Source organism: Sminthopsis crassicaudata, chromosome 2, assembly GCF_048593235.1.
Source record: "Sminthopsis crassicaudata isolate SCR6 chromosome 2, ASM4859323v1, whole genome shotgun sequence".
NCBI classification, from domain to species: domain Eukaryota; kingdom Metazoa; phylum Chordata; class Mammalia; order Dasyuromorphia; family Dasyuridae; genus Sminthopsis; species Sminthopsis crassicaudata.
The window spans coordinates 440556829-440584791 of NC_133618.1; the positions used below are offsets into that span (position 1 = coordinate 440556829).

Sequence of the window (27963 nt, forward strand, 5' to 3'; positions counted from 1 at the left end):
TAGTATTTTTTTCATCTTCTAAAATCAAGGGGTTGCACTAAAATCCTTTCCAATAATCTATTAGTCGGTTTCCCCACTTATAAAAATTATTTATAATCTCTATACTAATACCCTGTCCCATTTCATAGAATTGGGGGGGGTAGTAATGAAAGAAAGCCCTCAGTAGAAGACATAAGAAGGCCACTGGTATTTTTCTTCCTTTCCAATGCCCTCCCTCTTGGTATCGTGAGGGCAGTGCCATGATATCTACCCTTTGGTCATTTAAATTTTTTCTTTCACTGATGGAAGAAATAGTCTTCTGATTTCAGCCTCTTGCTAACTTTTCTTGCTCCAATTGAAATGCAGGGTTCGGAGCACTGGGTGTTTATAGAAAGAGAGTGCTCTCAGCCTGAAGAACTTGTTATCAGAAACCTGGGCACCACACAACCAGAAGAGCCCCCAGCCACAGGCCCATCAGATGATCTCTCCAGCTCAGGGATCTCCAAGGTGGATGTTCGTGTGGATAAGTTCAGAGTGGAGGTGGCCACTGAAGAATTAGTCAGAACGAAGGGGCGAGGAGAGACCTGCCAAAGGGGAAAGATGATTGCAAGTCCCGAGGACTTTGAATCTGTGTGGGAAGATAATGTGTGGACTCAGGAAGGCCCGGAAAGGACTTCACTCTTGGCTAGTCAGGCATTAGTGGAGAAAATTCCAGATACCTCCCAGCCCAGGCTTACCAGCAGGGAGGCAGGCCTTGGGGAAAGCAGAGCCTCAGCCAACCAATTTGAGACGCAAATGGAGCTCAAAAAGGAGCTTGAAGAATTCCATGCCTGCAGACAGCCTTCAGCAACAGGGTCGGGGGCTCAACAGGAAGTACGTGGGATGAAACCTTGGGATTCCTGCTCTGAAAATCCTGCCTTGGAGAAGGAAGATATGAAAGCATCTCCAGAGGATTCAACCAGAGCAGATTCCAGTGATGAGACAGAGTCCTCTCCAGCAGAAAGGAGCTTCTACTTAAGTTTTGCAGACAAAGAACAGGAGGAACTGGCATCCTTTGTCCCTGAAGATGAGAAGGCAGCAAAAATGGGCGCCATCCAGGACAATCAGAAAGGCCAAGTAGAATTGGAAGATGAGTCGTCAGTGGCTCCTGAGCTTAATTCCATAGACCAAGTGGTCTCAAGCCTTGGCAGTAATATGGGTATATCCTCAGAGGGAGATGAGCCCCCAACCATAGATGTAGGATTAGATGAACTCAAAGTGCTTTTAGAACAACTGAGTAAAAAAACATCTCTAAGTTATAAGCCAACTAGCAATGAGAAGAGGCCTTGTGAGAGCAAAGAAGGAGAGTTTCTTGACCAAACAGGTGGCAAATTCACAGAGGAAGAAATGCCCAAGACAGGAAGTTTCATAGAAAAGGCTCAGAAGAACCTCTCAGATGGATTAGAGAACCACTTACCAAGCCGAGGAGGAAGTGAGTCCCCAAACACCAATGCAGATCAAGGTGCTGCTAACCATCCAAGGGTTCCACTAGGAGATGTGAAAGGACCAGACAGACTTAAGGAGGACCATTTTCTATTCCAAGAGAGGCCATTTCATACTCTAGAAGGAGACGCTGAGCTGAATGAAAATAAAGCCTCTACAGCATTTCTTCAGATGGAAGGAATCATGATGAAAGACTCTGCCCTGGCTTCCCCAGGAAATTCTGAGGCCCTGGCAGCTTGGGAAGATCGTACAGAGCCTCCACCTCCAGGAGAGCAGCAGTCCAGCAATGGGCTCCCTCACACCGAACATCCCATTGTCTTTCCAAAGACTGCCCGTTTTCCAAAGGAAAGTCTGGAGACCAAAGATGCGGTAGTCCCTGATGTAGCTAACACAAAGGATTTGCCTACTGCCAATGGGAAACCAAAAGATGGAGCCAAGCAGACCAAAGCAGGAAGCCTAGTGCTCACTGCCTTGGAAAGGAAACCCAACCAGGGGATATCTTTCCAAGCTAGTGGTCATGAGGGCTCCCAGGAAGACATTAGCAAGACCTCGGTGGCCAATAAAATCAAGATATTTGAGCGAGGAGACACTCATGGTGGAGATAACTTCTGGGCAAGTGTAGGTGATTCCAAGGCCCAGCCAGGTGAGCAAGCATCTGAACCCTTCCCAGGGCAGGTGGAGCAGCAGCGTAACAAACTCTTGGAGCTAGGTTTTGTCCAGCTTCACCCCCCCAGCGATATCTCTAGCCCCAAAGCCACAGAGCCTCCTGGGTCAGCATCAGATACTGGTCACTTCATTACTAAACCTGGAACAGCTGCAGATCCTTTCAGAACTGTGTTCATTGCCCCCGAATTGCCCCAGGAGAGGGATGAAGTGCTGAAACATGCATCCGTGGATTCTGGCTCCAAGGCCATGTTGGCAGAAGCCAGGGTAACCAGCCACATGAATCCCTCTCCTCCAATTCCTTGCTCTCCTCCCTACCTCCCTATGGAAACTGACTGCATGTTTTTGTGCTTCTTCCTGGAGCATGTTCCTACAGCTTCACCTCATCACCAAGAGCAGAGGGGGCTTGGCCATCTCAGGGGTTTTTTTTTGTTTCTTGGTTTTTCATAAGTAACCTAAGCTTGTACCTGATTACAGACAGTTGCCCCAATGACATTCTCCCTTTGGTTGGGTCAGAAACGCCACCAGCTACTGATGTAGCACAATTTCCTAGCCTGGAACAGAAGCAGGGTGGTCTCGCCGCCAGCCATGAAGCATTGCCCTCCCGGGGCCCCTTGCCTTATCATGTTCCTCCCGTCCCGCCTGGCTTCTTTAAAGATTGTCCCTTCTCCTCTTCCTGCTCCCCACTCCTACCTGGGACAATCTTTCTGTCCTGCGGCCTCCACCCATTCAGTTAATGCTCCAGCTCAGTGTCATCTTCCCTTTCTACCTCCTTAAGACTAACCCTTTTCTCTAATTCAGAGTAAAACTCAGGAACCCGCTCGGGAAGAGAAGGCCTTGTCAGGCTCAGCAGCTAAGGGCGCTCCAAAGGAGGAGAGTCGACCGGCTGGGCCCCGAATTGCCCAGGTCTCTGCCACTCATCCTTCCTCTGCCCACCCACCCCCTTTTCTGGGCCACGACCGTACATGCTTTAGCCTAGGCTCCTCCACTCCTGCTGCCTGTCTCCGGCTGGAACCAGATCCCTCATACCTCTCAACCTCACAGAAGCTTCATAGGCAGGGGCTCGGTGGGTCCTCCCTGCCCCATTTGCAGGGTGGTCTTGACAACCTTAATCTCTGAAGAGACTGTTTCTTTTAGTTGAATTTGAAACTTCCAAATGTCTGAGACCAAATCAACCAGAAAAGCTTTGTGGCTAATTTTTATTCTCTAAAAGCAGACTTGGAATGGAAGGAAATGGATGAAGCAGGTAGCGCTGTCTGTGTGGACGTTAGCCTCTGGGGGGGTGGGCCAGTTGAGAGGTATGTATGATAGGCAGGAGGGGCCTGTACCCCACTGTGCTTGTCACTTACACTGGTAGCCCCTGGCCTGCGGCCTCCCAGGGGGCTGAGGGTCCAGCCTGGCCATGCCCTTCATTCTCCTCGGGGCTCCCAATAAAGGTGCCTAGCTTCATTTTGCTTCATGCCTAGAGTAGAAAATAAGGGTCCCTGCCCCGAGGAGGAGGAGATTAAAGAAATTGTATCCTGGGGCCTGGGGGTGCCGGCATCCCCTGCCCCTCAACGGGCCCGGTGGAATTGACAAGCCAAATTTGCTTCCTCTCCGTTATTCCGAGCTGGCTCCAGCCTCCTTGCCTCCTCCCTCCCTGCGGACTCCTTTGCCGTTTCGCAGCACCGGACTTACTTCATTTCAAGGCCGGGCATCTGAGCTGCCGTCCGGGTCCCTTGCACAAAGCTGCTTAAACGAGCTCCAAGAGCCCAACCTTGGGGGGCCTCGCGTCCAGGTGGACGTCCAGGCCGGGCTGTTTGCTTTTTATTTGCTTCTGCCTTCAGTGCCTGAGCAGGACGTTGCAGCCCCTCCGTGGAGCTCTCGGGAAGGTTTTGGTTTTCTTGCCTTGCATTGTGGTTTCAGTGACGCTGTCTTGGGGTGACTCACTCCCTACTGCCGACCTCCCTCTTTCGGACATTTACCTGTGCTCTGACATTCACCCTCTTGATTTTTGTCTCTCTCCTCTGTGTTCCTTGACTTTCACTGGTGTTTAGAGAGCGGGGCTGAGGGAGGGCTCGGAAGAGAAAGTCAAACCCCCGCGTCCCAGGGCCCCAGAGAGCGACCCGGGAGACGAGGACCAGGACCAGGAGCGGGACTCGGTCTTCCTGAAGGACAACCACCTGGCCATCGAACGCAAGTGTTCCAGCATCACGGTCAGCTCCACGTCCAGCCTGGAGGCAGAGGTGGATTTCACCGTGATCGGGGACTATCACGGCACTGCTTTTGAGGACTTCTCCCGCAGTCTGCCCGAACTTGACCGAGATCGGAGCGACTCTGAGGCTGAGGGGCCAGTGTTCCCTCGGGACCACGACAAGGCAGCCCCCAGCCACGAGGAGGAGTCCAAGGCAGCGAGTGAAGGCCCAGAACGAGGGACCTGTCCCGCCCCTGACATGCCCCACTTTGAGGTATGGTGGGAGCCGTGAGCGCCCGTGTCCATCCCGAGTCTTCGTTGTCTCACCGTGACCCCTGTCTGGTATTGCATGTTCCCCGGGCCCAGGGGCCACTGTGGAGCTGCCCCCCCCGGGGGCATTGCCTTGGGCTGCATGGCTGTCCCCAGCCCCCTCCACTGTCTGGGTCTGTCTTAGCATGTTTGTCGAGTCAAAGACTTATGGAGAATGCCGCACTAACTCATGATTGTTCCATCCTGTTGCTTCGGTCCTGACCCCACAGCATGGCTGGATGGGGGGGGGGGGTGGGAGGGTCTAGAGATTTCCCCTCCAAGACTGCTCGGTGCCAGGCTCGAGGGCCATCAAGCTTGTTGACCGCTTCTTAGTGTCCAAGATCCTGTGCTCCCTGGGCCGGAGAAAACGGGGTTCAGAGAGGCTGCTGAAGAATGGGCTTTGTCTCAGCTCGTGGACAAATGCCTGGGGAAAGGAACGGGATGGCATAGTGTAGTAAGAAAAAGCTCTGGGCGTGGAATCAAGGGATCTGGGTCCAGCTCCATCCTGGCCCTCAGAAGCAACGTGACATTGGCCAAATCAGTTAGTTAGCTTTTCTCTGTACACCAGAGGAAGCACGGCCTCCTGGGGAGAAGGCCGGCTTTGTTGTCAAGAAGACTTGGGGCAGAGTCCCTTCTCTAACACGTTTGCTGTGGGGCAGTGGGAAAACCACGAGCGTCCCGGCTGCCCTCTAAGATCATCCTGCCAAGGAGTTGCTGACCCGTGCTGTTGGAGATCCTTCAGAGCTCTGCCTCTGTCCTAGAGTGGCTTTGAGGGTTAAACGGGACAGCATTTAAAAAGGTTTTGTCACCTTCAAGCACAGAGTCAATGGACTAGATACCACTATTTTTAGACCAGAAAGGGAGAGTAGGTGAGTTGGGGATGGGGGTGGGAAAGGCCCTGGGAAGGAGCTGAATGGGCTGGCCTTTGATTTCTCTCCCGGGTTGCACTCTCTGTAATTGTTTCTCTGCTGGCTAATGCAGATGGGTAGCTACTGTGGGTCCATTATTAAACTGGGTCCTGAAGGGCATAGAGGGGAGAACATGGAGATAAGCCAGCAAACAGCCTGGAAGGGTTTCAAGATAACTGAAAATGACTTGGAACAAATGAAGTATAGGAAGCCTAAGTATAGGTTTGTGGAGGGCAGGATTAGTCAGGGTAGGCTTCCTGGAAGAGGTGGCTGAGAACCTCAGAGGTGATTCTCTAGCCCTTGGCTTTCTTGGGCTTCTGGGGTTGTTCAGCACTCCCTCCCACTTTGGTACTTAAGACCATTGGTGGGAGGAAGGTTTTAGAAAGGAAAGACCTGTAGCATGGGGCTGGGGGGCAATTTTAGGGCTTAGGAGCATCCTAACCAATAACATGCAGAAAAGGTTTAGGACAGGGTGGAACTAGGGGAAAAGCACCGGACAGGGAGACATTGTTCCCCACCAAGCTCTGGGAACAGTGTGGTGTTAGGAGATTTGGGTTCAAGTTCTGCTTGAGCACTTCTTAGTGACTGAGATAACTTTTTTGAACCTCAGTTTGCACATCTGTTAAACTGAAACAATGCCTACCCTTCATTCATGGAGTTGTAAAGGAAATACCTAGTAAACAAACAAAAAAACAACCAACAAACTTAATTGCTCTCTTATTTTTTATTTGTATCCCTACTGTATCCCTTGAGAGTCCCCCCCTTCTTTTAAGGCTGTGAGGAATACCTGAAAACTAAGCACATGAAGCAAGTTAGCCCTCCACCTCTGCAAAGAAGGGTGGGAGGTACAGTCTCCTCGTCAGAGCCAGGCTTGGTCTTGATGATTTCATAGCATTCTATTTTGATTGTAGTGTTGTGTGCCTTCCATTTATGTCATTGCGTGCATCATTTTCTAGTTCGCTCTGCATCCTTTCATGTGCATTCCTGTGCGTGACATAATACCAGGATGTGAATGCCATCTGTTTTTATTTGCTGTTCCTGCCGTGTCAGCCTCCTTTCATCCCCTTTCTGTATGACCCATTCTGATTCCTAGTGTGTTATGAAAGCATGACTCCATGCACCACTTGGATGGCTTCCCTGCTCCTTAGATTCATGCCTTGTCTCAGGGTGAGGAAGTTTGCTCTGCTGGAGAAGTAAGTTGTCTCCAGACTGGCCTCCCAGCTCTCGGTCACGTCCTGGAAGCTGGTGAAGCTCGGACCATGCCCCACAGCCGCGGACAGGCTTGGGGATGCCTGTCCTGGGCCAGCTGCTGAAGATTGCCCCCCTGCCTTTTCCCCCCAGACTGTGAAGACCGAGACTGTGACTGTGAGCAGCATGGCCATCAGGAAGAAGATTGAGCCTGAGGCCGCCTTGCAGGCTAGAATCAGTACAATGGACACCGCCCAGGTGACTTGCCCTTCCCCTGCTCCCCATCCTGGCCCTGCCCTTGGGAAGTCTCGAGAAAGGAATCTCAAGTAATGCCAGTAAAACTGGCTCGCCCCACTGCCAGTAAAACCGGGGGGGGGGGGGGGGGTCCAGCTCTTGACCTTCGGTGACTTCATCATGAGTTTGTGTTCATGTATTCCTAGTCAGCTCACAGTAGTCCCTAAACTTTCCTCTTGTCACCAGGTGGATGGGGCTACAACTGGAGGGAAAGAGATAACAGCTTCGCACTCTGTCACCACAGAAAGCACCGCTGTGGTAAGCCGAGGCCGCCCCATCCCGATGTCCGGGTCAGCACGAAGGGGAGGGAGGTGCGGGTGCCTCTCAGTCCCCCCTCCTCCGCTTCCCTCTCCCAGCACTAAGTACGGACATTATTCAGACCTTGAGTCTCTGAAGGGGGTTGAAGTTTAGCAGATGGATGACTCTGGGTCTCAGGTATCCCAAGAGCCTGTGTCCTGTGAGTGTCGGGAGGAGCTGCCTGGGCATTGGGCACTTCCGACAGAACGATTTTTCTATGCAACGAAAGCTCAATATGAAACACCTGTTTGAGTCTTATCCTTGTACACAATCAGACAATCAGTAAACGGCCTACTATGTCCTAGGCTTTGTGCCCTCGAATCAATGGGGGAGATGCATGCAAACCACTATGGACAAACAAACTAGATAGAGGAATAATCAACAAAGGAAAGGCATTCGAATTCAAGGATATTAGAAAAAGCTTCATGTGGAAAGTGGGATTTTAGCTGGGATTTGAAAGGAAGCGGAAAGCAGAACTGAAGAAGGCGAGAATTCCAGGTTTTGGGAACAATCAGGGAAAGTTCCTGGAGCTGGGAGTTGGGGTGTTTTGTTTAAGAAATAGTTTGCAAAATATGTAGCAGGACTAGGATAGGAAGGTGTAAGGTATAAAGAGACTGGAAAGGTCAGAGGAGGGCCAGGATATAAAGGACTTTAAATGCCAAACAGAGGATTTTATATTTAATCTTAACTTTTTTTCTGATATGGGGGGGTTAAGTGACTTGCCCAGGGTCACACAGCTAGGAAATGTTAAATGTCTGAGACCAGATTTGAATTCAGGTCCTCCTGACTTCAGGGCTGGGGCTCTACCCACTGCACCACCTAGCTGCCCCTAGTGCTCTCTTTTAATAGACTAGGAAGATTCAGGAGGGAGAAGTAATCTGCCACATAGGCTCACTTCATGAGTTAGAAACATAATCAGGATCTTAAAACTCAGAGCCCAATTTGGCAATTGTCAGTGTTGTAAAATTACCCATGCATATATCTGGTAAATAAAAACTATTAAAATTAAAAAAACAAAAACTCAGAGCCCTGTTCTGAATTATTTTCCATTTAGTTCCTCCAGTAGAACATACTGGATATTCTCCATCCTTTTAAATGTTTCTCCTTTTATCCCCCGCACTTAACACAGTGCCTAGCACATCATCAGTGATTAATAAATGCTTTTTGAATGATGAGATTCAGTACTACCACTACTACTCATTGTTGGCTAGTTAGAACTTAATAAGAAGGTGGCGGTGGGGTTGTTTCTACTCTAAAAAGCACTGGTGCCCATGGGGGAGTGCTCTGGGAGCCTGCCCACTCTCCTCTTGGTCCTGGCAAGCCCTTGAGATCCAAGTGTTGTTTTTCCAGGAGAACAGTCTGAAGTCTGGGAAGGGTGCAGCAGCCATGATTCCAGGCCCACAGACAATGGCGACAGAGATCCGTTCTCTTTCTCCGGTGAGTGATCCATCCTCTATCTAATCCCATGGTTGCCAAAAGCCCTCAGGCCTGGGGAATGGCATGGACCTGGTGGTTCCAGTTCCTAGATGCATTCCTAGAGTCGGGAGTATTCCACGTTCCCTATGCATCCTTCATTAGCAATTTTTTCTTTATATTAAGGAGAAATTTATACCTCTGTATAGTTTCCTTCCATTGCTCCTAGTTCTGGCCTCTGAGACCAAGTGAAACAATTCACTTTCTCCCCTAGTTGGTTTTCCCATACTTGAAGACAATGGTTCTTCTGACCCTCTGTTCCCCATTCCCACCGCTGGTCTTCCCTGTTCCAGGCTAAACATTCCCAGTGCCTTCATCCATTCATCCTATGGCATAGTCTCAGATACTTTCACTATTCCAGTTGTCCTCCTGTCGACAGGATCCTTCCTGAAATTGGGCCCCAGATCTAAGCCCAGCCATCCAGATCGGGGCTGCCACTGCTTTCGTGGCTCTAGGGGAGTGTCCAGGGCCTGTTCCTACAGAGAGGACTGGTGGCCAACCCCAACAGAAAGTGGCCCTCATCTACCTCATTCTTCTCTCTTTGTCCTTCCTCTTACTTGGGTTTGGAGGAAGGAGAGAGACATCCAATGGCTCTCAAAGCAAGTGCCATAGTACCAACCTCAACTTGCAAAGACCACTTGCCCCAGAGGATGTCCCCCAGCCTTGATCCCCATACTCTTTCCCAGCATCCTTTTGGGAGGCCATGTCTCCTCTCCTTAATACCAGGGGATGGGGTGGGGCTTGTGTCTCCTGCAGATCATCGGGAAAGATGTCCTTGCTGGTGCCTATGGGGCCACTGCAGAAACCCTGTCCACTTCCACTACTACCCATGTTACCAAAGTGAGTATTATTTGGGAGCTGGGATCCATGGCAGGCAGAGGCTCTCTACAGATGTTGAGGCAGTGTGATGCTGTGGAGAGAATACTTGGTTAGAAACTGGAGACCTAAGTTTGAATCCTAGCTCTGCTACTGTAAACTTTACCTGTGCAAACTTGAGTAGTTGCTTCATCTCCTCAGTCTCATTTTCCTCATCTGCAAAATGAGGACATTAATCCAGACTTTCTCTAAGAAACCTCCCAGCTCCAGATATGTCATCCTGGGGCTCCTGGGGAAAGCCACTAAAGAGCTCAATTTAATCCAAGATTTGCCCCAACCTCTCCTTATGACCTGGGAAAGTTCCTTCTGCTCAGTGGCAAACTGGGCAAAATTAGAAATGGGAGGTTCTACCAGGAGATCCTTGTACACGGCAAGAGCAAGATTATACAATGATCCATTCTGATGGACGTGGCTCCTTTCAACAGTGAGATGATTGAGACCAGTTCCAACGGTCTTGTGATGAAGAGAGCCATCTGCACCCAGAGAGAGAACCGTGGGAACTGAGTGTGGATCACAACACAGCATTTTCACATCTTTTGTTGTTGTTTGCTTGAATTTTATTTTCTTTCTCAGTTTTCTTCCTTTTTGATCAGATTTTTCTTGTGCAGCAAGATAACTGTCTAAATATGTATGCCTGTATTGCATTTAACATATGCTTTTAACTATATTTAACATATATTGGATAACTTGCCATTTAGGGGTTAAAGGAGGGAAACATTGGAACACAAGGTTTTGCAAGAATCATTGGTGAAAAATTACCCTTGCATATGTTTTGAAAATTAAAAAGCTTCAATTAAAAAAAAAAGGAATGGGAGGTTCTAGACCAGATTGAGCTGAAAGGGACAAGAGGCCAAATGGGAGGTTCTAGACTAGATTGAGCTAGAGGGGACAAGAGGCCATGTGGGAGGATCTGGACTTTATTCAGTTTCTTCAACTCTATAGTAGAGAAAATAATCCTAGACTTGCCTTTTTCTCAGGGTTATTACCAATCAAAAAGAAATATTTTTTGAGTTTCTACTATAAGCTCAGCACTATGCTGTTAGGGAAGAATAAAGAAATAAAGACAAGCAGCAATATTGTTCGAAGAATAATTGTGAATGACTAAGTTATTCTGAGTATTATAAATACACAGATCAACTACAAAGGACTTAGGAAGGAAGATGCTATTTATCTCCAGAGAAAGGATTAATAAATAGAAGAATGTATAGTACGGTCTTATATATATACATAAGGTAAACATCTTAGAGAGAAGGACTATGTATGTCTTATATTTCTTTTATTTTTTAATTTAATTTTGTAATATTTTGTTTGTCTATATCAAGTGGGAGCCTTCTCTAATTTGGGGTGGGGTAGGGAGAGAAGGAAGGAAACAGTTCGGAAAAGAATTTTTATTTATTTATCCTTTTTTTATTTATCCTTTAATATGCATGGTCCTTTCTAAGGTATTCACATTTTAGCAAAGAAGGTTAAGAATCATCTGAAATGAGAACAAACTGCAAAATTTTGTGTCTGTAGAGGTATAATTGAGTACTGACTCTGAGGGCTAGAAAGATTTGATGAGAGACAGTTTGGGATAATGGAAAGATGTAACTAAGAGTCAGGAAACCTGGATTCAAATCCTATTCCCTATACTATCTTTTTGACCACAGGCAGGCCACAACTATCAAGCCCCAAATAAAAAGTCAGGGTGATCTTTTCTGGGAGCAAATTCTTTGGTAATGATTCTTGTACACTTAATCTATTCATTAGGTCTGGGAGGAAAGCTACAAACTCTAATTGCTGTGGATGTGTTTGCTCTTGTTCCCTTTGCTGGGAGTTTAGAATACAGGGAATCAGTGGGAAGTTTTGAGCAGGAGGTTGGACTTCAACTGGTCTTGAAATATGAGTAGTATTTACATAGATGGTAGGCATAGGACTGGGAAAACATTCTGGGAGGCGGAGAGGAGAACCAGCTTGAGTTGAGTCAGGTTATAAAAGCAGGAGTAAATGTGTATATTGTAGAGTAACAAAGGCCCCAGCCAGACTGGAACAAAAGGGTTATGCTGGGGTGCTTAGGGAAAAAAAGGTTGGCTAGGAAGGCTAAGGCCAGATGAGAGAGGGCCCCATCTCATTAGGAGTTTCATGATAGAAGCACGGTGAGCAGGCTATAAGCCTGACATTAAGAAGACTTGAGTTCAAGTGCAGCTCAGGCACTTTTTAGCTGCGTGAGCTGAGTAAGTCACTTACCCTTGTTTTCCTCACTTTATCTGTAAAATGAGCTTGAGAAGGAAATGCTAAGAAATGTTTACTCCAGCGTCTTTGCCATGACATGGAAAAGCTAAGGAAATGGGTACTCCAGCATCTTTGCCATGAGAAAGAAATGTTAAAAAATGGGTACTTCAGCATTTTTGCCAGGAAAACCCCAAATGGAGTCACAAATAGGCAGGATTTAAATGACTGAACAAAGAAGGGGATCAGTCTGATTGGTATATTGAAGGACACTAGACATGGCAGGGCATGAAGAAGGGAAGAAAGAATTGTTAGGATTCGATATCTGATCAGATTTAATGAATGAGAAAAAAGAAGATTCAAATGTGTTTTCACCTTTTGAGTTTTCCTGTTAGGAGAATACACCTGTGCCTGCCACAGAGGCATGAAAGGGGAAAGTGTTTTGGGCCAGAGATAGTTTTGAGGTAGTTATGGACAGACTTCCCATGGTGATGTTAGTGAATTAAAATTTAGAAATATCCCTAGATTCAATTCTCATCTTTTCCGCTTAATCCTTTTGTAACAAATTTGGCTAAATACCTTCACCAATGTGGGGCTTACCGTTCTGACCTGTGAATGACTGTTTCTAACTTTTTCTATCTCTTCCTTCAGACTGTGAAAGGAGGATTTTCTGAGACTAGGATAGAGAAACGCATCATCATCACAGGAGATGAAGACGTAGATCAAGACCAGGTATGTTGTCTGTTCTGACTAGAACCCTACCCTTGATCACAGATCACAGACCACACTGGGTGTGGGCTGAGGAATGAGCCTATTTCCTACTGTTCTAAGCTCTGATTTGGGAGTAGGTAGTCAGAATGGTGAATGTCAATACATAGTTGAGGTTTGCCTTTCACCTGTCGGGATTATTACCACTGTGACTAATAGTATTAGTGGAATTCATTACTCATTTTCTACCCTGTTCATCCCTCATGCCTGCCCTTTATGCACTGACTGGCCTTCAGAAGCAATGACCAGGAATTGGCCTAAGAGGTCAGCAAACTGGATTCAGAACTTAGCTTTTATCCTGACTTTATATGTGACCTAAAATAAATTATTTTCCATCTCTGAGATAATTTCTCTATAAAAAGAGGGGTCTCCTGTCCTTTCTAGTTATAAATTTGAGGTTCCTAAGATGCCCTTCCAGTCTCAGGAAGTAACTTACCTGGAATGTGAACAAAAACGCTAAGCTATTTTCCCCATTAAAAGAACTGACAAGGTATTCTAAACTTCCTTTAAAGCAAATCTCAGATCATGAAGAGGAAAACTCACCACTTCATTCAGTCTTTGTATATGGAACTCATTAGGTGATTAAAAATGGGCCAAAGTCCTTTAGGCAAAACTAAAAAGTATTTCCAATCCTTGGCCTTTTCTAAAGGTGTGCTGGTAAATGTTTAATAACCAGTAATATTCACAATATGCTTTTAAAATTTAATTTGCATTATTAACATTTTTCCACCTCTTTTTGACGTCTAGACAATCAGCAAAATAATAAATCACTCCCTGTTTTGTATAGCATTTGACAATTTCTGATGTGTAAAAATTTAACAATCAACTTTTCAAAGCCAGTTCAAGATGGCTCCAGCATATGTCTTTTTTTCTCTCAAAGTTCTTTGATCCCCTGGGGAAAAAAGATATTCATTCAGTAAGATATTGTCATTTGATAGTACTTGCAGAGTGGAGTCCTGTGTTGAGCTTTGGCTTGGTTGAGGGAAGGTAGCTCCCAATCTGATTAACATAGAAAGGTTCCAGGGGTCCTTGAAGTCTTTGGGTTTGGTTGATGATCTGGTTTCTATCTCAGAGACATGAGCCCCAATTCCTAAATCTCAGCCCTAGCTTCAGTGATGGGGTTCATTTCCTTCTTCTCTCCTCCCCCTTTCCTGGTGCATCCTGGAGTCTGGGTCTCTGTGTTCATATAAGGAGCTGTCCTATCCTTGTGTTACAGGCATTGGCTTTGGCCATCAAGGAGGCCAAACTGCAACACCCAGACATGCTGGTAACCAAAGCCGTTGTATACAGAGAAACAGACCCATCTCCCGAAGAAAGGGACAAGAAGCCACAGGTAATGAATATGCTCTAGAGGCCCTGCAAGGCCCTTCCTTTGACCCCTGATCACTCATGCTCAGCTTTGTTGTCGTTAGGCATCTCATTCTCTGTAACCCCATTTTGGGCTTTTCTTGGCAGAAAAAGTAGAGTGGTTTGCCAATTTCCTTCTCCAGCTCATTTTGTAGATGAGGAAACTGAGGCAAAGTGACTGGTCCAAATGTCTGAGGCCAGAAGATGAGTCTTCCTGTTTTTTGGCCCTGTAGTCTATTGTATCACTTGGCTGTCCCATGAACAGGTAGTATTCCTCAATTCAGAAAAAATCACAGATATCCTGTATCCAGGGATGCATGGATGCTCCCTGCCCTAGGAAAATTGCTTGCTGTTAATTCTTTCAACCTTTACAACCTCACTCAAGGTTTTCTTCCCCTGGATAGGCTTCCTGAATTGGGGAACAACATGTGGAACATGTAGAAAAGAGGTATCCTAGGTTCTAGTCCTAGTTCTGATACTAACTCATCTAGACAAGTTCTGTGCCTCAGCTTCTTCATCTGTAAAATGAAAGAACCGAACTTGATGACCTCAAAGATCCCTTCCAACTTTAAATCCTGATGCTGAGCTACTCTTTCACCTCTATGAAATATCTTTTTTGCTCTGTCTTCTTCATCTAACATCCCCCTACTGTTTTTGCTTTCCTTTTTCTGTTCCATTCACAGCATAATATCTTAAGTTCCACCTATCTCCCATTTATTCTCTCCCTCCCCCAACAAACGTGTACAAGTTCTTTCCAACAAGACTTCCCATTCTGGCTTCCTCCCACTGCTGCTGCTCCCACCTGTAGATCTGTGACAAATTGCTTTTACTTCTAGCTGCCTCTGTTCTTTCTTTGGCATCCAAACCTGTCTTCCTTTCCCTCCTCCTTAGGCTCTGTCATCTACCTTCTATAATTCTTTTATGCTGTCTCCCCACGCAGTGCCATCTTTCACTTTTAGATCCCATTTTTTAGTGGTATTGCCCTTCAGGAGCAGCTTTTTTCCCCTTTACTCCTTATTCTAGCTCTGGCACTTCACTCTCCACCTCCTAAGAATCACTTCCCAGCCTAAAGAGGGGTGGATGTTGTTTTTTGTTCATAGCACTCCATGACTGGACAAAACAAGTTGGAGAAGGTCAGAATCATGAGTTAAGTTTTTTCTTTTTCTTTTTCTTTTTTTTTTTTTTTTTGAGAATTTTTTAAAAAATAATAGCTTTTTATTTTCAAAATATATGCAAAGATATTTTTCAACATTCACCCTTGCTGTTGTTGCTATGTACAATATTTTCTTGATTTTACTCACTTCACTTAGCATCAGTTCATGCAAGTCTTTCCAGGCCTCTCTGAAATCATCCTGCTGATCGTTTCTTATAGAACAATTATGGAATATCTATGATCTCTAAGAAGAGCCTTCTTAGCTCTAAATCCTATGCATTGTCCTAATTGGTTCTGTTAATGCTGGGAAAAAGTGTGGCTTTCTCTTCTCCTCCCAACTCTTTTTTAGTTTATTTTATTTGAAAAAACAGACTAAGAAACAAAGAAAAACAGAAAAGAAATACAAAACAAAATAGAACATTGTCATGTGCCCAGCAGAATATCAGAGACGATTCAAAACATATGACAATGAATTATCAGATCGAAAAAGTATGTAAATTAATAGAGGAAATTATATTCATGAATGTCTATTTATTCTTTACTTTCTTATAAATTGTTCTTTGGTTCTCTTCTGTGAACCTTATTTATTCTTTTTTTCCCCTTTCATCTCCCCATCCCTAAGCAAGCTACAGTTAAGAATAGATATATCTATGTGTACATATGTTGATATATACATATATACATACACTCTCTCACACACACACCCATCTTAATTATCTCTGCTAAGTCTTTAATTAAATTCTACTCCATAACTTACCTTATTATTATTTAATCCCCCCTTCCAAGTATCCCTCCCTTGTCTTCTTCCCTCCTCCTTTGCTTCCCCATACTCCCATCTGCACCCCCTTATTTCTTTATCGATTTTGGAGGTCATCGTGTCTTTGAGCATTCGGATTCTACCCTACTCTAGATACCTGGCATGAGTGGGATTAAGGTTCCTGCAAATAGTTCCTGTTTCTTCCAAACTCAGGTTTTAAAGTCTTTCAATAGCACCCCTAATGCTTCTACCCTTTTTGGGGGTACATATTAAGGTAGAGGGAATGGTTGCTAGACAGCTCTTCCATTGGAGGTATCTGTTACTATGGACACACCCCTGGTCAGCAGCAGCCCAGGGGCAGTGATCAGATTATCTAGAATCAGAATACCATGTTCTCCTGAACATCCCACAAGAGGTGAACCTTTGCACACAATGGGAAACCAGACATTAGGAGTAGGGTGAGGCAGTGGAGAGAGATTTGAACTAAAAGTCTCCTTCTTTTTTCTTTTAGTCCCACCTCTGCTCACACACTTTGTGTGTGACCTTAGGCAAAGTTGACATGATGGGGGCCTCAGGTGTCCACTGTGAGAAGAAAGGATCAGATTCGGGGTCACTTTTGTCCCAAATCCTGTAGCTAATTGATTATAATTGATCTTTGAAGTCTCTTCTGGTGCTGACATTTTTGGGATTATAACATTGATGATAATAATGATGACATGATTTATATTGATAATATATTTCACATCTCTATGATGCCTGAAGGTTTGCAAATCATCTTCCTCTAGAGCATTTCCTCTGTAGTTAGAGAACTTGACTTCAAATCCTGCCCACTGCTCATGAGTTCTTGGCAAGTCACTTAATCACTTAATGTATGGAGTGAGAAGACTGCTCAGTGGTTTCCTTCTTGGTCTTTTCCATAAGACCTATAATCCTATAAAGGAGGTAGCAAAAGTATAATTATCCCAGTTTTACAAATGAGGTACTTTCTGAAGCATCTCAAGTAAAATGATTTGTACAGGAGCACAAAGTGGCTTAGGTTCTTTATGTTTTTTTTGTTTTTTGTTTTTTTGTTTTGTTCTTTATGTTTTAATATTTTCCCCAGTTGCATGTAAAATAATTTTTTACAATTATTTTTGCTTGATCTGAGATCAAGATTCTACCCGTGCTTTTTTTTTTTACTTTAGCTGAAGCATAATAGATTCTCTTCCAGCCTTTTACCTTTACTGTATCTCTCTGCTTTAAATGTGTTTCATATAAAAAACATATTGTAGGATTCTGGCTTTTAATCAAATTAGCTATGTGCTTCTGTTATATTGGAGAGTTTATCCCAGTCACATTCATAATTAAAATTACAAACTCTAACAAACTAAAATTTTCTGCCATCTTATTTTAACCAAATTATACTTTTCTCTTTCCTTTCCTCCTTTCCCACCTCCTTCAATCAGTGTTCCCATTTTACAGCCTTTCCTCCCTTTCTTATCCTTTTCCCCTTCTACTTCTGTTCTCCCATTTATTAGCCTCTCCCTTTTCTTTACTCCTCCTTCCCTATAGGGTGAGAAAAGTTTCTCTATCAAACTAAATATGTCTGATATTCTCTCTTTGAGCCAAATCAAATTCTGTATTTGAAAATCAGATTTTCTATTCAGCTTTGGTCTTTTCATCAAAAATAAATGAAGTTCCCCAATTTCATTGAATGACCATCTTTTCCCCTAAAAGATAATACTTAATTTTGCTGAATAATTGATTCTTGGCTACAGTCCAAGCTCCTTACCCTCCAATATAACATATTCTAGGCCCTTTGATCCTTTAAACTGTAAGCTGCTAAATCCTGGGTAATCCTGATTGTAGCTCCTCAATTTTCTAGTTGTTTCTTTCTGCCTGCTTGCAGTATTTTTTCCTTGATTTGATAATTCTGGAATTTAGCTACAATATGCCTTAGATTTTTAATTTTGGGGTCTCTTTCAGGAGGTGATCAGTGAATTCTTTCAATGGCTATTTTACTCTTTGGTTATAAGACATCAGGGCAGTTTTCATTGATGATTTCTTGAAAGATGTTGTCTAGGCTCTTTTTTCATCATAGTTTTCAGGTTGTCCAATAACTCTTAGAGTGTTTCTCCTGTATCTGTTTTCCAGGTCAGTTGTTATTCTATTGGTATTTTACATTTTCTTCTATTTTTTCTTTCTTTTTCTTCTTTCTTTTCTTTTTTTGTTTTTGTTTGACTAATAGTTGATGCCTCTTTGAGTCATTTACTTCATTTGTTCAATTTAATTTTTAATGAATTATTTTCCTCATTTAGCTTTTTTTAAATCTCCTTTTGTATTTGTCCAATTGAACTTTTAAATGAGTTGTTTTGTTCTTCGGATTTTTTCAGAAATTCTGTTTTTCAAGGAGTTGTTTTCTTTTTTCCATTTCACCAAAACTGTTCTTTAAGGAGTGATATTCTTCAGACACTTTCTGTGTTTCCTTTTCCAGAGCTCTCATTGCTTTTCCCCATTTTTCTTCTAATTCTCTTTTAAAATTCTTTTTGAATTCTTGTAAGAGAATCCAAGAGATGGAGAGCAACTTATATCACCTTTTGAAGCTTCATCTGGAGACCTTTTAGTGTCCTCAAAGTTTGAAGTCTGTTCTTCTCTGTCCCCATAAAAGCTATTTATGGTCAGAGCTCTTTTTGCTTTTTTGCTCATTTTTTAAAGGTTGAGGTCTGTTCTTAGGGCAAAGGGGTTATTGTCCCAAGCTTCCTCTACAGATGACATTGGCTTCACACTGCCTTGGGGCTGGTTCTGCCAACTTCCTTCCCATGCTGAGTGGCGTGGACAGATCCTGCTTATTATTCTGGGGCTTAGCAACTCACTATTTGCCTTCTGTACTTGGTGTTGGTAGTCTCACAACTAGCCTCCTGATACACTGGTTTCTGAATCAGGGCAGAGTAGCCAACACTGCTGTAGAATCTACCCAGTAGATTCCTCTAGCATGTGGAGGCCTCTCTTTTGGATCCTTGAGCTATACTGGGCTACCTCCCCCACTGCCCAGTTGAGACAGACCTTCTCTGAAGTTCTTTCAAAATATCTTCTGCTAGAAATTTGTTTCACTAATTCATAGAACAATAGTGTTCCATCATAATCACATACCATAGTTAATCCAGCCATTCTACAATTGATGAACATCCCCTCAATTTCCAATGCTTTGCCCTGAAAAGAGAGTTCTGTAACTATTTTTGTACATAGAGGTTCTTTTTCTTTTTTAAAAAATCTTTTGGGATTCATGCCTAGTTGTGGAGTTGTTAAGTGAAAGGATATGCGTGATTTTATGGTGGCTTAGGTTCTTGACCAGAGATTTAGAAGAAGAGGGACATCAAAGTCCAAGGCCCCCATTTACAGATCAGCACACAGAGGCTGAGAGAGATGAAGGGATTTGTATGAAGTCACATAAGCACTAGTGCTGAGGATTCCATCAAGGCTGGAGCTCTTAATTCCTTAGCTCATCTCTTTTCCCCCTGCAACAGAGGTTCTTCACTTGACATCCATGAACTTTAGAAAAAAATTTTGTGATCATTTTATATCAATATAATTGGCTTCTTTCACAATCCTATGTAATTTATTCTATGCATCTAAGAGTAACTGATGTCTCATTGGATAGAGCACCATGATGTTAATAACATCTATCTCTCAGGGAGGTTGTGAGAATCAAATGAGAAGATTTGTAAAACTACATAGTAGAAATGCCTGGCACATAGTAGGTAGTATGCAAATGTTTATTTTCTGAGAAGGAGTCCATCAGCTTCACCAGCCAACCAAAGGGGTCATGACACAAAAAAGAATAGGCAACAGCCGGATGCTTCCCTGTGATCCTGGGGGAACATGAGCCACCTGAACCTCTTTACTCAACCAAGAAGTAGAAAGCCTCAGTTGGAAAGGTGGCAAGAAAATAACCAGAGATCGTTAACTAACTTTGTCCTTTTGTTCCTTTCCTTTTTTTAACTTCTTTTCCCTTCTGATCTCTGTCTTCTCTTTCCCCTCACACTGAAACTTTCAGGAATCTTGACCCCTGTGCAAAGAAGTTGGCATCTCAATTCAAACCAACTTGGAGAGCAGTTGAGGAGAGGGCCTTCACACTGGATTCTGCGACTAGACACAGACAACCCAGCTGCAATGTTCCGTCCCTGCTGAGAGACTACAAAGGAAGAGCATATATATGTATAGATATATATAGGCATATATATATATATATATGTACACACACACACACACACACACACACACACACACACACACACACACACAGCAAACAGAACATAGCCTTGCACTGCTACAGAAGTTGGGGGGAAAGAAATCAAACCAACGGCTAAAGCAAACCAACCAACCTCCTACGTTCGCCTTTGCAGACAAAAAAAATTGATGGGATTTTTAAGAAAAAAAATAAAAAGAAGAAAAAAAATACTACCACGATTAACAGAAATAAAAGCCAGATCCCTCGTGACATCGCAGCTGCACAGCAAGCCACAGGCTCTGCATATCCTGTCTCGCGAGGACTCATGTGTGATCCACTCCTTCTTTTCCAACATTTGTCACCCATGTGTATGAGGGGAAATGCTTTGCAACAAAGAAGCTCCTGCAAGAAAAATGTCTGAAAGAAGGAAAAAAGTTCCCCACTGACCAAAGGAAGGAGTTCTTTCTTTCTGGGCCCGACCCTGGGCTCTGTAGCTAATATCCAGACCCCTCTCTCCGCTCTCCCCCAAACTCATGCTAATCTTGACGTACTTTCTCACTACCATTGCTCCACAAGTTTCCTCTCTCCTCTCCTTGTCGCCCCCTCACCTCCTGTGTTCCACCCAGGGCTGCCCAGGGAATTGCGGGCGACTCGTCATTGGAAATAAAAGAATACTGGAGAGACGAACCCGAAGAGAGGAAAAGTGGATGCTTCGTGTCTGTGGCTCTCACTACAATGGTGCAGCCCATGGGGGGGGGGATTCATACGGATGTGCTTTTAAGTTATGTATATTATATATAACAGGGAAAAATATTAAAATAAACAGTGCTGGTAAGTATGATGCCGAAGTTTTTAAATTATAATTCTTTGGTTGATGTATTCTGAGGTTCTTAGATCACACTGAAATCCCCCTCCCCAAGAGGCCTAGAGTCTGTGTGCAGGTTCTGTCTTGGTGGCTGAAGGGATCGGTGTCGTGAAACAATGTGTGGTGTTTGTCTTTGATGAGTTGGGGGGTAGTGAGGGGCAGATCCTGGGGTGGAGGGCAGGGGTTTGGCAAGAAGGCAGCAGAGCCATTGTCCAGAATGTGCCAGTCAAAGGAGCCTCTCTATTCTGTGTCCCCATCCCCACCCCACCCTCACTACCGGTGTAACTGAATTCTAGAGAGGCCTGATTTTTGCTTTGGGAATGAAGGAAGTGGACTTGGGGCTAACTCACCCACCCTGGGACCTCAGACTCCTTCCCTAGGGTATAGTTTGGGATCTGAACCCCCTTTTTATGGCCACACGCCTTTTCCTCCCTGGCCATATTTGTGGCAGGCCATTGGCCTTCTAAGAGCTCAGTAGGTCTTGCTCCGGCCCTACTTCCAAGTCTTCCTAAAATTCACAATCTCCTTTCTCTTCATGTGCCAAAGGATGAGCCAGAGTGGCAGCAAAGTCTGGGGGGACCCAGACCCAGGACAAGAATTGTCATGGATCATAGGGGACTTTAAAGCTCAATCTCAGATTCTTGTTCCCAAAGCCCAAGTATGACCCGGTGACCTTGGACAATTTATTTAACCTTTTTCTGGGTTTTCTGATCTGTAAAATGAGGCAGTTGGACTAAATATTTAACTACCCTCCAAACTCTAAATCCAAGCTGAAAATCAAGAGACCTAGATCATTGGCTTCTTGGAAAAGATTCTGGTTCCCCTACCCTCTTCTCTTTGCATCTGAACTCCCAAGCCCAAGAACAATGGAGGCCCTTCCTGGGCCATAGCCATCACCACATGGTGAATAGGTTTTCCATTGGCTGCTGGCTAGGGCTCAGTGGAGCCAGGGCTATGGCTATGTGACCCCCTCCAAGTGGGCTGCCACAGGGTAGGGCATTAGGGGAGAAATGCCCCCACTGCACTTTAAACATCTCCTCTCACTCCACTCCCCAAACATATTTAAGTTCTATTGATCCACCTTCACAGAATCTCGAGCTGGACAAGATCTCAGGCAATCCAGTTGTAATCCTAATCTGAGCGGGAATCCCTTGTTCATCATCCCTGACATACATAGGACAGTGCCATGGCAACTTCTATGTGGGATTATCCAGGTGTGAGCAGATTCCCTCCAATCCCAGTGCTAGCCAGGAGGTGATAGATGTGCTTCCTTTCTTAGCTCACTTTAGATAACCAGGGCTTTGCTCCATTATCCTATCCCCAACACTCTAGGTAGGGCTAGAGGTCAGAGTGCTCCAGGAATCCTTTGGGTCCCACAGAGAGGAGGTGTGAAAGAGCCCTTTGCTTGGGCTTCAAGAAACTACCCCTGCCCAAGCTACCTATCTCACGTGCTAATGACAGGTACAGCTCTATGCCTCCTGTGTTCCAAGATCACTCTTTCTGGAGGGGCTCTGGGTGCCTGTGATCACTGGGTGAGTCCATTCATTGAAGAAATCCAGACAGTCCTACCTTTTTTTCCCCCAAAGAGGTGGGAACCAAGGGATCAAGACTTTCTGAGGCAGTGAAGCTATAAAATAAAACCACTGGCTCTTAGCTCCCTCCCCCCCCCCCCCCCATGGAAATGTCAGGCACAGACTTTGCCTCTATTTCCTCCCTCCTCCATCCACATTTCTTTTGCTCTTCTCTCAGAGGCAGGGGAAGAGAATAGAGTCCCAGTCTTGTCCATCACCAACTCACTGTCACATTGGGCAAACGACTTCTTCCTGGGCGGGGGATAGAGCTGGTAACCCCCGAGACTCCTCCAGTTCTAAGATTCTGTGAAGCCTTCTCTTTTATTTCTCTGGATCCCTTCAGGTTGAGGGTGCGGGAAGTGTCAGTGCCTGTTAAAAATACCGAATCCTGCAAGCACATTCCAAGACTGGCCTGCAATTGCATGAACAACGACACTATAAATAAATTATTTTTTCAGAAGCACCTTTGACCAACCAACTGCGACAGCCTCCTTCTTGTTCCCTCACTAACCCCCACTCCCTTGTGCCCCTCCCTACCCCCTTCCCCCAGTGCTCCGTGCTGTATGCGTGTGTGCTCTCTGTTCTTGTACTCAATAAAAGTGAAATAAATGTGTTTGATTCTGAACCAGATGTGGCCCCACCGCCTCTGTCTGTGACTCCAAGGATGCGAGCAGAGCAGGCATCTAAATTAGCAAACAGTAGTATTTCCAGCAGCCTGGCAGCAGATCAGAAACCCTTTTTGGTGAGGTACAACTAACTTCCCAAACACACTGGCAGCCAGTGTGCAATTAAAAGCAGGATTTAAAGAACGGCTCACTTCTCCGGAGGCACCCTTCCCTATTCATTGCAGCGGGAGGGGGAAGGCCCCTAAACTTCCTAGCTCTGTGCCCAAAATCCATGAACTAAGTAAGGCTTCTTCTCAGTGGAGGCATTTGAGTTGGGAGAAGTTGGCAGTTAAGTGAGGGAATGAACAGACATTTACCTCTCTCAATTTCTATCCTTATTTTCACGTAATTCAATAAAGTTTAGTTCTTCACTTAGACACTGCCAAAAATGAGCTGCTGCCAAGAGATAAGCAAAAACTCTGCAAGGGAAACATAAATCCCACTCTGAGCCCCACATTTGATAGCAATAAATATGGGTGCAAACAGCTCCAGTCATAGATCATGATGAACCCGAATCCAAAAGGGAAAGCCTAAATTGTGATTGTGGTCCTCTGTACAGAAAGGTATGTGATGCATTTTATTTTATTTTATTTTATTTTTCCTTTTAAAGATGAAACTTTATTCAGTATCAGGAAAGAAGTTCTCTTAGTCCTTTCTATATTTTATATAATAATTTCTTTTAATTGTCAGTTACCTATCAAGATTGTCTTTCTTTTTTATATAATTAAAGCTTTTTATTTACAAAACATACACATGGGTAATTTTTCAATATTGACCCTTGCAAAACTTTCTGTTCCAAATTTTTCCCTCCTTCCCCCCAACCCTCCTCTAGATGGCAGGTCATGTAATGCATTTTTAAAAGATTTTCATCAAAAATGGCAAAAACAAGAAAATATTTTGGTGTCCAAATAGGTCTTACAAAGTAGTATAGCATAGGGGGGAGAGTCAAATTTAGAGGCAAAAGATCTGTGTTTAAATTATGGCTGTATCATACTACTCATGTGAGTCTAAGCAAGTCATGTAACCTCTCATCCTGTGAGGGAATTGGACTAAATGACCTTGAAGGTCCCTTCTAACTCTAAACCTAAGATATTATCATGCTTCCTCCTGGCAAAAAGAGGATCCTGGGTCCCTGAAATCTTACGCTGTGACAGTTCTTAGTGGGTAGGATCCAGCCTCAGTCACCTAGAAGGGCTTCTGGAACAGGTGACAGCAATTTAACCAAGACTTGCTACTGAGGCAATGAGAGGACTGATTAATAGGGAGGATTTAAGTTTAAAAAAAAAAAAAAGACCTAAATGGAATAGTAATTTAATAATAACTGTAAAATAAATAACTCTAAAAAGATGAGAATTCAGTGACCTAGAAAATCACCCAGGTGGAATGTGGTAAATGCTGCATTAAATATAAAAAAATCTAGATATAAAATACATATAAAAATTAAATATTAAAACAAATTTCATTTAAGGATTTTTAAAACAGGTTTGATTCATTGATTGAATAAATATTGGATATTATGCACTTGGTTGGGCAAATACAATTGACATTTGTTTTTAAAAATTACTAAACAATTATTATCTGGAGGCAAAGATGTTGGGACAGTCAGTGGATGGAGTGCTGGAGTTCAAATTTAGACTCAGGTGCTTAGTAGCTCTGTGACCCTGACCTTCAGTCCCAGTTTCCTACAAAGGAGTCAAATGGAGTTCTCCTGTAACCCCTTAGGATTTGGTGCAAGGGTAGGGAGTTTCAGGGACTCCCTCTGGTGGTGCAGAAGTTTTCTATAAAGGAATTTACAGACCTGAAAACCTAGATTGATAAAAGAGGTTTATGTTTTTTAACCTTTTTTTTTTAATTATAGCTTTTTATTTACAAGGCATATGCATGGGTAATTTTTCAGCATTGACAGTTGCAAAACCTTTTGTTCCAACTTTTCCCCTTTTTCCCCCCACCCCTTCCCCCAGATGGCCGGTTGACCAATACATGTTATATATGTTAAAATATAAGTTAAATACAATATATGTATTCAGGTCCAAACAGTTATTTTGCTGTACAAAAAGAATTGATCTTTGAAACAGTGTACCATGAGCCTGTGAAGGAAATCAAAAATGCAGGCGGACAAAAATAGATGGATTGGGAATTCTATGTAGTGGTTCATAGTCATTTCCCAGAGTTCTTTCACTGGATGTAGCTGGTTCAGTTCATTACTGCTCTTTTGGAACTGATTTGGTTCATCTCATTGTTGAGGAGGGCCACGTCCATCAGAATTGATCATCATATAGTATTGTTGTTGAAGTATACAACGATCTCCTGGTCCTGCTCATTTCACTCAGCATCAGTTCATGTAAGTCTCTCCAGGCCTTTCTGAAATCATCCTGCTGGTCATTTCTTACAGAACAATAATATTCTATGATATTCATATACCACAATTTATTCAGCCATTCTCCAATTGATGGGCATCCACTCAGTTTCCAGCCTCTGGCCACTACAAAAAGGACTGCCACAAACATTCTTGCACATATAGGTCCCTTTCCCTTCTTTAAGATCTTTTTGGGATACAAACCCAGTAGTAACACTGCTGGATCAAAGGGTATGCACAGTTTGATAATTTTTTGAGCATGATAAAAGAGGTTTATTATGGGGATTGGAAGTAAGGTTAAAGTCTAATTAGGGAAATAGGTAGAGAGGATAGCACTGGAAAGAGTATTCCAGTGGACAGAAGCTCCTTGGGGTGCCAAGCATGGTGCTAGCATGTTTGGAACCTCTGCAAAGAAAGGGTTTTAGTTTGGTTCCTTTTATAATGAGAGAGTTAACTAAAGGGGCCCATGGATGGAGTCCCAAGTTGTCTCCTCTTTGGGCTTCATCTAGGGCTAGAATTTGAATTGAATTCAATGGGTTTCAAGACTGATAACTGACCCCACCCAGATAACAAAGATGAAACTGTTTATCCTTTTATCCTTGGGGTGGGGTCCCTCACTGAGGCAGAGTTGAAGGAGATTTTCTCCTTTAAGGATTTTCAGAGTTTCAGGGTCCCCTCTTCAGTATAATGGGCCTGGAAGACCAGAGTTCAAATCAGGCTGTTATTAGCTGTATGATCCTGGGCAAGTCCCTTTACCCTTTTTGCCTTTTTTATATTGGTAAGATTAGCTGGAGAAGGAAATGGCAAACCACTCCAGTATCTTTGCCAAGAAAGCCAAGGAATCACAAAGAGTTGGACACAACTGAAAATGATTGAACAACAAACGATGAAGCACATTACCCAATCCCTAATAGAGAGTTGATGGATACAACATAGATAACACACATTTTATATACAGCCAAAGTGAGGATTTGTTTCAATGTTTTCTTTCTTTTTTTCTTTCAATAAGGAGGGAAGTGAAAAAAAAAGTTATCAATAGGATTGTCAAATTAAAATTGAAGAAAAAAGGATTAGTGAAGCATTTTTAACAGAGGAGTAAATGTAAGGGTAGACAGAAGGAAACAGATAAGCAGGACAGATTTTAAAGTTATATATTGAATTAACTATATTCTTAAAAGGTTTTTAGGTATTTCTGCCAGAAACACATTTTTTTTTTGATCATTTAAAAAATTTCAATAGTATTTTATTTTTTCCAATTACATGTAAAGATAGTTTTTAATATTCATTTTTTGTAAGATTTTGAGTTCCAAATGTAAGAAACAAAATATCTTACCAAGAACTCTACTGACTCACCGATGAATTCAGGAAAGATTTATTTTACATTCTTGCAAGAATGGATATACTCCAGTTCCAAAGAATGAGAATACACTTACAGAAGCCAGGTCAAGCTTTGATTATGGGCTTTAGTTAGCCCTACTTCTCCTGATTGGTCAGGATTCTTTCCAGGTTAACATTCTCATTTATATAGTATATAATATACTCAATTTTGAGCAGTTCTTTCTTTGGCACTGAAAGAAGGATAAGAAGTTGGGTTTCCACAAATATTAGAACAGGATAAGGGGAGAGAGAGATGAAATATCTTGTTAGGATATCTCCATTCACCTGTGAGTTGAGGAACTGGTTAGACAACTGAATTCATAACAAAGAGGGTTTAGGGTTAAACTAACCCAAACCAATTATGATCAGTGCCAAAACATGACTTTTTGAGGGGATTGTAATGCAATCTAATTGTTATTCGGGTGGTAAATCTGACCAATTGTAATTTTGATTGTATCCAGTCTAACTACTATTTGGATAGTAAATCCGACCAATTGTATCCAACTGGTCTGTAAATCTGACCAATCTAAACCTTAAAGGGAGGGGTAAAGAATCAAGCTACCAGTATAAATTTTGCTCCCTCTAAGTACTATATATGTCTCATCTATGGGTACATGCTTCACTTCCCCCCCCCCTTATTCTCTTATTCAAGAAAATCACTGAATAAAGGATTTTTTCTCTCACTCTAAAGAGCACTGGTTGTAACACTACTCCTCAACCAGTAGTGGACCAACTTGCAACTGGGGAAACAGTGGGCAGTGGCAGCTCATCCAGGTTTATTTCCCAATCCTGCTGAGCTTCATGTAGTCCTTTGATAATAGCACTTTGAGTTCGTACTGTTGTTCATGTCTACACTCTCCCAATCCTTCCTGGTCCAAGAGGGAAATTCCCCCTCCTTATCACAGACCTAGTCCCTGCTCCAAGAAGCTCTCATTCTTCATTCTTTTAGAGGAAGATTACCTGAGGAGGTTAAGAGCAAAATCCAGGGGGCTCCCATTCAAATCTAAATCTCCATTCCTGGTTATTCTTTAATGTCCTTATGAGTTT

The 27963-nt window shown here is 43.6% G+C and overlaps 1 protein-coding gene across 21 annotated transcripts in view; it reads left to right on the forward strand.

Annotated features, from left to right (window-relative positions):
* Positions 1-20156, forward strand: part of EPB41L1 (erythrocyte membrane protein band 4.1 like 1) — a 99312-nt gene extending 79156 nt beyond the window's left edge. For 9 of the 21 annotated variants that reach the window (XM_074292548.1, XM_074292539.1, XM_074292540.1 and 6 more), the window contains 9 exons: positions 2926-3030; positions 4161-4571; positions 6856-6960; positions 7183-7254; positions 8644-8730; positions 9523-9606; positions 12502-12582; positions 13835-13951; positions 19909-20156. In XM_074292548.1, coding sequence (XP_074148649.1) covers positions 2926-3030; positions 4161-4571; positions 6856-6960; positions 7183-7254; positions 8644-8730; positions 9523-9606; positions 12502-12582; positions 13835-13951; positions 19909-19917 — 1071 coding nt within the window. In that variant the 3' untranslated portion in view covers positions 19918-20156. Of the gene's footprint in view, positions 1-211; positions 2392-2925; positions 3031-4160; positions 4572-6855; positions 6961-7182; positions 7255-8643; positions 8731-9522; positions 9607-12501; positions 12583-13834; positions 13952-19908 lie in introns of those variants that run through there. The other 12 variants (XM_074292545.1, XM_074292544.1, XM_074292547.1 and 9 more) reach the window with 3 other exon arrangements.
* The last annotated feature ends 7807 nt before the right edge of the window (positions 20157-27963 follow it).